The following is a 12048-nucleotide window of genomic DNA, read 5'->3' as shown; positions in this document are numbered from 1 at the left end:
GTTCTTTAAGCCGGGTATGATGGTGCACACCTGTAATTCCAGCTGAAGAGGAAGTAGGACTGAAGAGGCTAAAATAGGACTATCATAAGTTTGAAGGCTGCCTGGGTAACATAGTAAGACCCTGTCTCAAAAAATAAGTCTAATCAGCTGGGGTTGTAGCTCATTGGTGGAGCACTTGCCTCACATGTATGAAGCAAGGGTTGGATCCTCAGAACAATATAAAAATGAATAAATAAAATAAAAGTATTATGTTCACTTACAACTAAAAATATTTTTTATAAAAGTATACCAAAAAACTCCCCCAAAAGACAACTAAAAAACAACAATACAAAATATCCCTGTGACATAATCTCTGTTGAATTACTGTCTCAGTTCTCTCATATATAAAATGGGATGATACTATTATTTATCTCCTAGTATTGGTATAAAGAAAAAATAACGTGCATAAAATTCCAGTAGAGTGTTGAAACAAAATAGGCCTTCAATAAATGATCTTATTCCCTTCTCTTGTCTAATGGAAGCAGCATGACAGAAGCTTTTTGCACTTCCCAGTACTCTTATGCCATTAACCTAAGATTCAAAAAGGGAAATAGAAGAGAGCTCATTCTTCCCAAGTGGCAGGATGCAGGAACAGGACATTTTCATTGATTGCTTCATTAGGCAGTATACACTGGCTTAGAATGAGTGAAAATTTATGCCACGGGGAAAAGCCCAACACACTGTTGTCTATGTTCAGGCCAGGTTCAATTGAAGAACTTATACAAATTCTACCTGCAGATTCATAACTCTGTGAAAATATCAAGGAGATTGTTTTTCAGTAATTAGAACCAGCTCAAACACATATAAGCAGTTAGTAGATAAAAAAGAAAAAGGGACAGGGGGAGGGAGTAGGCACTTCATAATCAATAACATACAGTAGCTGATTTGCTCTTTTAAAAGGTGACATCTTCCATAATTATGTACTAGGACAGAAGGACACCCATACCCTGACATCTTCTAGTGGTCATAATCAAAGGTATAAAGTCTAATTAAACAAAACACTTGCTGATAGTTCTGAAATTCATGAAACATGATCCTGGCACCAAACAGGTTTGATCCTGACACAGGTCTAAGCTGAGACAGGCTTAAGCTATTTATCCAGATGAGTACAGGGCATTGTATGCCATTGATACAGGCCATTGCCAAGTTCCTCAAAAGCATATCAAAAAATCTTGTTTTGTTAGCTATCAGCAATCTCCCTATAACCCTTTTGGGTGGAGCAGATACCCTAGGTGCCTGTTGGAAGGAATTGATGGGCTACAGGAGGGGCAGGGAGAGGAAGATGAGTTGCTTCAGGCATTTAGAATGAAAGACTATGGAAGAAATTTGCCTTACAGAGGCACCTGAAAACCTTGAGGTATTTACTTATAGAGACTAGCTCACAGGTGATCACTTGCCTCTGGGCCAAGGGGCATAAAGGCAATTGGAATTAAGGGTAATACATAGTCAAGAGGAAAACAAAAATAGTAGACTTTTCTAAACTTAAATGAGATGGTGTTTAAACATACACTTGCACAAACAACATAGATGGCAGTGACAGAATGAATGAATGTGAGAGAGGCTACCTGATCTTTGCTGACAGGTTTTGGTGTAATATTGGCTTCAAAAAACTATAATTCATTAGAAAAATTCCAACATTAATTTTTTAAGAGAAAATAAAATAACCCTCTGTGACTGAAGAAATAAATCTTTGATTCATTCTATTGCAAAGTTACATGGAAAAGATAATAGATTATCTGGATAGGCAGTAAATATGAGGAAGTAAATTTTCTTTCAACACTGATATTTCTAATAAAAGCTAATCCTAATTTTTAGCTATTGCTTTCAAGTTATTCCTTTTGTTTTTTGTATTCCACTCTAAATATCTGGAATGGACACTTTATAGTAAAAAATTTAAAAAAAATAGTGACAAGTTAGAAAATAAAATTCCCCATACATTCTAAATATACTTGATGAATAAGATGATAAAAAAACAATAGTATGGTGGTTAACTAGATTTGGTAAAGGGTTCATGAGAATAATTTTGTATTGCTTTTCAAACAGAAAGTCACAAAGCTGTTTTATACTTGGCATGAGGCATAACTGTTCTATCAGGTGTTTCCTTGTAAATTGTAACTTACCCAACACACAAGGTCCTGGCAGGGCTTTTTCAACTCTGGAAGCCAGAGGATAAAGAAACCACTTGCTAAGACAGACTAGGAATTTAGCAGCAAAACTTCTCTACAGCTCACAGACCTGAGTGAAAAGGAGTGTTTCTGAATTTCTGCTGTCCAGACTGAGCACAAACCGAATGGACTGGAAAAGCTCTTGGATGCTTGACCGGAATTGCTCCTCTTCCATCCCACACGTGGCTCTTGAGTACAGGATCCGTGACTGAACAATGAATTTGAAAAGGTACTCCAAGGCCTAAAAATGTGGGAGGAAAAGCAATGGAGAGGTGTTGAAGTTGCTCAGGAACTCACATAGCAGAAAACTAAGGGCAAACTAATGACAAGTTCTACCCTAAAGTCAGACGATGGGCAATTCCAACTATGGAGACAGGCACTATTTTGTCTGTTTTAAAGATTTTTTTTAAAGTTTCAGTTTCATAGCAGATTGATAAGAAGGTACAGAGATTTCCCTATATCCCCCAATCCCATACATGCATAACCTCTCCCATTACCAATATGTCCCACCAGTGTGGCATATCTGTTATAATTGATAAACCTACACACCATGGCACATCATTACCACCCAAAGACCACTGCTTACATTAGGGCTCACTTCAATGTTGTGTGTTCTGTGGGTTTGGACAAATTATAACAATATTCATCCACCATTATAGTGTCACAGAAGTATTAAACAGTTCCCCAAATACTATAAATTCTGCCTATTTAGTCCTCTCTCCCCCTTAGCCCCTGGCAAACATTGATTATTTTACTATTTCTGAAGTTTTGCCTTTTAAAAAAATATCATATAGTATGAATTAACTTTGCACATGTCTTTATGGCTTGATTGCTCATTCTTTTTAAAGCACTGAATAATGTACTATTGCCTTTGTACCATTGTAATTTTTCTTCTTTTTATTTTTGCTTCTTAAAAATTAGAGCATTACATTCATTCAAAGAATAGAAAGTCAACAAATAAATAACCTAACATTACATCACAAAGACCTATAAAAAGAACAAATCAACAGTAAAAGTAGAAGACAGAAAATAATTAAAATCAGAGCTGAAATAAATGAAATTAAAATAAAAGAAACAATCCAAAAATTGATGAAACAAAAAGTAGGTTCTTTGAAAAAAATAAATAAAATTGATAAATGCTTAGCTAAGCTAATAAAGAGAAAGAGAGAGAAAACTCAAATTACTAAAATTTGTGGTGAGAAAGGAAACATCATAATGGACAATATGAAATACAGATGATAATCAGAAACTATTTTGAAAATTCATACACTAATAAAACAGAAAACCTTGAAGGCATCAACAAACTTCTAGAGATATATGACCTACTCAAATTGAATCAGGAGGACATTGAAAATTCAAACAGATAAATTTCAAGCAATGAAATTGAAGATACCATCAAAAGCCTACCAAGAAAGAAAAGCCCAGGAGGAAACAGATTCTCACCTGAGTTCTACCAGACTTTCAAAGGATAACTAACAACAATCCTCCTCAAATTATTACATGCATTAGAAAAGGAGGGAACTCTTCCAAATTCATTCTATGAAGCTAGTGTCACCCTGATACCAAAATCAGACAAAGACACATCAAGGAAAGAAAACTTCAGACCAATATCCATCATGGACATACATGCAAAAAAACTGAGAAATCAAATACAAAAACATATTTAAAAGGTATTGCACCACAATCAAGTGGGGTTCATCCTAGGTATGAAAGGTTAGTTCAACACATGGAAATCAGTAAATGTAATTAATCACATCAATAGACTTAAAGACAACAATAACATGATTATCTCAACAGATGAAAAAGAAAAATAGAAAAAGTATTTGACAAAATACAGCATTCATTCATGTACAAAACACTAGAAAAACTAAGGATAGTAGGAACATTCCTCAATATTGTAAAAACTATATATGCTAAACCCAAAGCTAACATCATCCTAAAAGGAGACAAACTGAAACCTCTAAAAACTGGAACAAGACAGGGATGCCCTCTTTTACCACCTACACTCTAATTACTCCAGCTAGATACTGGAAACTCTAGCCAGAGTAATTAGAAGATTAAATTATTATAATTAAAAAGGATAAAATAAGAAAAGAAGAACTCAAACTATCCCTATTTGCTGATGACACAATTCTATATTTGGAAGACCCAAAAAATTCTACTAGAAAACTTCTAGAACTCATAAATGAATTCAGTAAAATAGCAGAATATAAAATTAATACCCATAAACCAAATGCATTTCTATATATCAGTGATGAATCAATTGAAAGAGAAATTAGGAAAACTACCCCATTCACAATATCCTCAAAAACAATAAAATGTTTGGGAATCAATCTAACAAAAGAGGTGAAAAACCTCTACAATGAAAACTACAGAACTCTAAAGAAAACAAATGAAAAAGACCTTAGAAGATGGAAAGATCTTTCATGTTCTTGAGTATGCAGAATTAATATTGTCAAATGGCCATACTACCAAAAGCACTATACATATTTAATGAAATTCCTGTTAGGTTTCCAATGACATTCTTCATGGAAACAGAAAATCTGTCATGAAATTCATTTGGAAAAACAAGAGACCCAGAATAGCCAAAGCAATCCTCAATGAGAAAAGTGAAATAGGAGGCATAATAATATCAGAAATTAAAGTACACTATAGAGCTATAGTAACAAAAATAGCATGGTACTGACACCAAAACAGACATGCATACCAATGGTACAGAACCAAATACATAGAGACAAACCTACATAAATATCTGTTATTGCATACTAGACAAAGCTGCCATAAATATACATTGGAGAAAAGATAGCCTCTTCAACAAATGGTGCTGGGAAAACTGGAAATCCTATCTCTCACCTTGTACAAACTCAACTCAAAGTGGATCAAGGACCAACCTAGGCATTAGACCAGAGACCCTGTACCTACTATAAGAAAAAGTAGGCCTAATTCTCCATCATGTCAGTTTAGGAACCAAATTCCTCAACAAGACTCCTAAAGCACAAGAAGTAATATCAAGAATCAATAATTGGGATGGATTCAAACTGAAAAGCTTCTTCACAGAAAAGGAAACAATTGAGAATATAAACAGAGAGCTTCCTAAATGGGAGAATAACTTTGCCATCTTCACCTCAAATAGAACATTAATTTCCAGGACATATAAAGAACTCAAGGGTTCTGTAGTTTTCATTGTATAGATCTTTCACTTCTTTTGTTAAGTTGATTCCCAAGTATCTTATTTTTTTTTGAGGATATTGTGAATGAGGTAGTTTTCCTCATTTCCTTCTCAGAGGCTTTGTCACTGATATACAGAAATGCCTTTGATTTATGGGTGTTGATTTTATATCCTGCTACTTTGCTGAATTCATTTACTAGTTCTAGAAATTTTCTGGTGGAGTTTTTTGTTTTTTTTAGGTATAGAATCATATGGTCAGCAAATAGTGTTAATTTAAGTTCTTTTCCTATACATATCCCTTTGATTTCTTTTGTCTGTCTAATTGCTCTGGCCAGTGTTTCAAGAACAGTGTTGAATAGAAGTGGTGAAAGAGGGCATCCCTGTCTTGTTCCTGTTTTTAGAGGGAATGCCTTCAGTTTTTCTCCTTTTAAAATAATGTTGGCCTGAGGCTTAGTGTAAATAGCCTTTATGATGTTGAGCTGATCATGATTTTTATCTTTAAGTCTATTGATGGAATGAATTACATTTATTGATTTCTGTAGAAGATGGAAAGATCTAACTTGCTCTTGGATAGGCCGAATTAATATTATCAAGATGACCATACTACCAAAAGCACTATACAGATTTAATGCAATTCCGATCAAAATCCCAATGGCATTCCTCATAGAAATAGAAAAAGCAATCATGAAATTCATTTGGAAAAATAAGAGACCCAGAATAGCTAAATCAATCCTTAGTAGGAAGAGCAAAGCAGGTGGCATCGCTATACCAGACCTTAAACTACACTACAGAGCAATAGTAACAAAAACAGCATGGTACTGGCACCAAAACAGGCTGGTAGACCAATGGTACAGAATAGAGGACACAGAGACTAACCCAAAAAATTACAATTATCTTATATTAGACAAAGATGCCAAAAACATGCATTGGAGGAAAGATAGCCTCTTCAAAAAATGGTGCTAGGAAAACTAAAAATCCATATGCAACAAAATGAAATTAAACCCCTATCTCTCACCATGCACAAAACTTAACTCAAAGTGGATCAAGGACCTAGGAATTAAACCAGAGACTCTGAGTCTACTAGAAGAAAAAGTAAGTCCTAATCTTCATCATGTGGGATTAGGCCCCAATTTCCTTAATAAGACTCCTGTGGCGCAAGAATTAAAGCCAAGAATCAATAAATGATATGAAATCAAATTAAAGTTTTTTTCTCAGCAAAACAAACAATCTGTGAGGTGAACAGAGAGCCTACATCCTGGGAGCAAATCTTTACCCCTCACACATCAGATAGAGCACTAATCTCTAGGGTATATAAAGAACTCAAAAAGCTAAGCACCAAAAAAACCAAATAACCCAATCAACAATTGGGCCAAGGACCTGAACAGACACTTCTCAGAAGAGGATATACAATCAGTCAACAAATATATCAAAAAATGCTCAACATCCCTAGCAATCAGAGAAATGCAAATCAAAACTACTCTAAGATATCATCTCACTCCAGTCAGAGTGGCAGCTATTATGAAGACAAACAACAATAAATGTTGGAGAGGATGTGGGGAAAAAGGTACACTCATACATTGCTGGTGGGACTGCAAATTCGTGTAGCCAATTTGGAAAGCAGTATGGAGATTCCTTGGAAAGCTGGGAACAGAACCACCATTTGACCCAGTTATCCCTCTCCTTGGATTATAACCAAAGGACTTAAAAACAGCATACTACAAGGACACAGCCACATCAATGTTTATAGCAGCACAATTCACAATAGCTAAACTGTGAAGCCAACCTTCAGTGGATGAATAGATTAAAAAAGTGGCATATATACAGAATGGAATTTTACTCAGCAATAAAAGAGATTAAAATCATGGCATCTGCAGGTAAATGGATGGCGTTGGAGAAGATAATGCTAAGTGACGTTAGCCAATCCCAAGAAACCAAATGCTGAATGTTTTCTCTGATATAAGGAGGCTGACAGTGGAGTAGGGAGGGGGAACATGAAAGAAATAGATGAATTCTAGATAGGGAAGAGGGGAGGGAGGGAAAGGGAGGGGGCAGGGGATTAGCAAGGATGGTGGAATGTGATGGACATTATTATCCAAAGTACATGTATGAAGACACAAATTGGGTGTCAACCTACTTTATATACAAACAGAGATATGACAATTGTGATATATATGTGTAATAAGAATTGTAATGCAAAAAATAAATACAGTATGTATATAAAGACATGAATTGGCATGAACATACTTAATAAACAAAGATATGAAAATTTTTGTTCTATATGTGTAATAAGAATTCTAATGCATTTGCTGTTGTGTATTTAAAAAAATAAAATCAATTAAAAAAATAAAGAACTCAAAAAAGTAACATCAAAGAAACAAATAACACAATAAATGGGCTAAAGAACTGAACAGACACTTCACAGAAGAAGAAATACAATCAACCAATAAATATATGAATAAATGTTCAATATCTCTAGCAATTAGAGAAATGCAAATAAAAACTACTATAAGATTTCATCTCACTCCAGTCAGAATGGCAATTATTGAGAATACAAGTAATAATAAATGTTGGTGAAGATGTGGGAGAAAGGTACACTTATAGATTGCTGATGGGACTGTAAATTGGTGCAACCACTCTAGAAAGCAGTATGGAGATTCCTCAGAAAACTTGGAATGGAAGCAAGTTATCTCACTCCTTGGTGTATACCCAGAGGATTCAAATCAGCATATTACATTGATGTGGCCACATCAATATAGCAGCTCAATTCATAATAGCTAAGCTATGGAATCAACCCAGGTGCCCTTCAACAGATGAACAGATAAAGAAAATGTGGCATATACACAATGGAGTATTGCTTAGTCATAAAGAAGAATGAAATTATGGCATTTGCCAGTAAATAAATGGAACTTGAGACTATCATGCTAAGTGAAATAAGCCAATCCCAAAAACCAAAGGCCAAAAATGTTCTCTCTGATATTCAGATGCTGACTCACATTAGTGCAGGGAATGGAGGAGGGGAGGTTCACTGATTGGACAGGGTGGAGTGGGGGGAAGGGGGAAGGGATATGATTGGTAAAGACAGTAGAATGAACCAGACATAACTTTCCTATGTTCATATATGAATATGTGGCCAGTGTAACTCCATATCATGTACAAACACAAAAATGGGAAGTTATACTCCATATATAACTCCATGTACGATATGTCAAAACACATTCTATTGTCGTGTATAATTAAAAAGAACAAATTAAAAAAGACAAAGAAAATTAGAGCTTTATAATTATACATAGTAGTTGGGTTCTTCCTGACAAACTCATACATGCAAGGAAATTGATTTCAGTTCATAAAATCCCCTTCCCCTATCCCTTTCCCCTCCCCGTTTCCCCTCCACTCTCCCATTCTCCTTCCTCTACTCTACTATAGTTCCTTTTGCTCATCTGTTAATTTATATTTGAGTGGTTATTTATGTTATCTTATTCTTCCCTCCCACTTTCTTTTATTTTATTCTAGCTTTTACACGAAAGAAAACATTTGAGCTTTGAGTTTCTGAGTTTGACTTATTTCATTTAGCATGATATTCTTCATTTCTATCCATTTATAGGCAAATACTATAGTTTCTTTTCCTTTTCCTTTTTTTTGGTTCTGAGGATTGAGCTTAGTGGATGCTTCACCAATGAGTCACATCCCCAACCTTTTTTTTTTTTTAATTATTTTTATTAGAGACAGGGTCTTGCTGATTTTGTTTAGGTCCTCACTAATTTGCTGAGGCTGGCTTTGAACTCACAATCTTCCTGCTTTAGTCTCCCGATCTGCTGGGATTACAGGTGTCCGCCACTGCACCCAGCATCAACCATAATTTAATTCTTCTTTATGGCTAAGTAGAACTCCATTGTGTGTGTGTGTGTGTGTGTATATATCTATCTATCTATACATATATACAGATATAGATACATATGTACATACACACACACACACACACATATATATAAATATATATCTTTTGGGAAAATACCAAGGAGGAGGAGTCATATGGTGGTTCCATCCCAATTTTTTTTAATTGTAATTTTATTTTTTAGCTGTATTTGACACAATAACTTTATTTATTTATTTATTTATTTTTATGTAGTGCTGAGGACTGAACCCAGGGCCTTGCAGGTACTAGGCGAGCACCCTACCATGAGCTACAATCCCGGCCTGCATTACAATTCTTTTTTTTTTATTGGTTGTTCACAACATTACAAAGCTCTTGACATATCATATTTCATACATTAGAATCAAGTGGGTTATGAACTCCCATTTTTACACAAAATACAGATTGCAGAATCGCATCGGTTACACATCCACATTTTTACATACTGCCATATTAGTGACTGTTGTATTCTGCTACCTTTCCTATCCCCTACTATCCCCCCTCCCCTCCCCTCCCATCTTCTCTCTCTACCCCATCTACTGTAATTCATTTCCCTCCTTGTTTATTATCCCATTCCCCTCACAACCTCTTATATGTAATTTTGTATGACAATGAGGGTCTCCCTTCATTTCCATGCAATTTCCCTTTTTTCTCCCTTTCCCTCCCACCTCATGTCTCTGTTTAATGTTAATCTTTTCTTCCTGCTCTTCCTCCCTGCTCTGTTCTTAGTTGCTCTCATTATATCAAAGAAGACATTTGGTATTTGTTTTTTAGGGATTGGCTAGCTTCACTAAGCATAATCTGCTCTAGTGCCATCCATTTCCTTGCAAATTCCATGATTTTGTCATTTTTTAGTGCTGCGTAATATTCCATGGTGTATAAATGCCACATTTTTTAATCCATTCATCTATTGAAGGGCATCTGGGTTGGTTCCACAGTCTAGCTATTGTGAATTGTGCTGCTATGAACATTGATGTGGCAGTATCCCTGTAGTGTGCTCTTTTAAGGTCTTCAGGGAATAGTCCGAGAAGGGCAATAGCAGGGTCAAATGGTGGTTCCATTCCCAGCTTTCCCAGGAATCTCCAAACTGCTTTCCAAATTGGGCGCACCAATTTGCAGTCCCACCAGCAATGTACAAGTGTACCCTTTTCTCCACATCCTCGCCAGCACTTGTTGTTGTTTGACTTCATAGTGGCTGCCAATCTTACTGGGGTGAAATGGTATCTTAGGGTGGTTTTGATTTGCATTTCTCTGACTGCTAGAGATGGTGAGCATTTTTTCATGTACTTGTTGATTGATTGTATGTCCTCCTCTGTGAAGTGTTTGTTCATGTCCTTGGCCCATTTGTTGATTGGGTTATTTGTTTTCTTATTGTCTAATTTTTTGAGTTCTTTGTATACTCTGGATATTAGGGCTCTATCTGAAGTGTGAGGAGTAAAAATTTGTTCCCATGATGTAGGCTCCCTATTTACCTCTCTTATTGTTTCTCTTGCTGAGAAAAAACTTTTCAGTTTAAGAAAGTCCCATTTGTTGATTCTTTTTTTTTCTCTGAGATTCATTTTTTTATTGGTTGTTCACAACATTACAAAGCTCTTGACATATCATATTTCATACATTAGATTGAAGTGGGTTATGAACCCCCAATTTTACCCCAAATGCAGATTGCAGAATCACGTCGGTTACACATCCACAATTTTACATAATGCCCTATTAGTAATTGTTGTATTCTGCTACCTTTCCTATCCCCTACTATCCCCCCTCCCCTCCCCTCCCATCTTCTCTCTCTACCCCATCTACTGTAATTCATTTCTCTCCTTGTTTATTTTCCCATTCCCCTCACAACCTCTTATATGTAATTTTGTATAGCAATGAGGGTCTCCCTTCATTTCCATGCAATTTCCCTTTTCTCTCCCTTTCCCTCCCATCTCATGTCTCTGTTTAATGTTACTCTTTTCTTCCTACTCTTCCTCCCTGCTCTGTTCTTAGTTGCTCTCATTATATCAAAGAAGACATTTGGTATTTATTTTTTAGGGATTAGCTAGCTTCACTAAGCATAATCTGCTCTAGTGCCATCCATTTCCCTGCAAATTCTATGATTTTGTCATTTTTTATTGCTGCATAGTACTCCATTGTGTATAGATGCCACTTTTTTTTTATCCATTCATCTATTGAAAGGCATCTGGGTTGGTTCCACAGTCTAGCTATTGTGAATTGTGCTGCTATGAACATTGATGTGGCAGTATCCCTGTAGTGTGCTCTTTTAAGGTCTTCAGGGAATAGTCCGAGAAGGGCAATAGCAGGGTCAAATGGTGGTTCCATTCCCAGCTTTCCCAGGAATCTCCAAACTGCTTTCCAAATTGGGCGCACCAATTTGCAGTCCCACCAGCAATGTACAAGTGTACCCTTTTCTCCACATCCTTGCCAGCACTTGTTGTTGTTTGACTTCATAGTGGCTGCCAATCTTACTGGGGTGAAATGGTATCTTAGGGTGGTTTTGATTTGCATTTCTCTGACTGCTAGAGATGGTGAGCATTTTTTCATGTACTTGTTGATTGATTGTATGTCCTCCTCTGTGAAGTGTCTGTTCAGGTCCTTGGCCCATTTGTTGATTGGGTTATTTGCTATCTTATTGTCTAATTTTTTGAGTTCTTTGTATACTCTGGATATTAGGGCTCTATCTGAAGTGTGAGGAGTAAAAATTTGTTCCCATGATGTAGGCTCCCTATTTACCTCTCTTATTGTTTCTCTTGCTGAGAAAAAAACTT

The 12048-nt window shown here is 36.0% G+C and overlaps 1 protein-coding gene across 1 annotated transcript in view; it reads right to left on the bottom strand.

The window, feature by feature from the left end:
- The window catches only part of DOCK3 (dedicator of cytokinesis 3), a 695231-nt gene that overhangs the window by 80852 nt on the left and 602331 nt on the right, over window positions 1-12048 (bottom strand). Inside the window, exon 23 of the mRNA XM_081301421.1 lies at window positions 2275-2445. Within this exon, the coding sequence (XP_081157547.1) occupies window positions 2275-2445 (171 nt within the window). The remainder of the gene's footprint in view (window positions 1-2274; window positions 2446-12048) is intronic.

The sequence above is a fragment of the Spermophilus citellus genome (assembly GCF_964194105.1).
Source record: "Spermophilus citellus genome assembly, chromosome: 7".
In the NCBI taxonomy this organism is placed as follows: Eukaryota; Metazoa; Chordata; class Mammalia; order Rodentia; family Sciuridae; genus Spermophilus; species Spermophilus citellus.
Note: the sequence above shows the minus strand (reverse complement) of the source record. Positions and strands in the feature narration are given on the sequence as shown.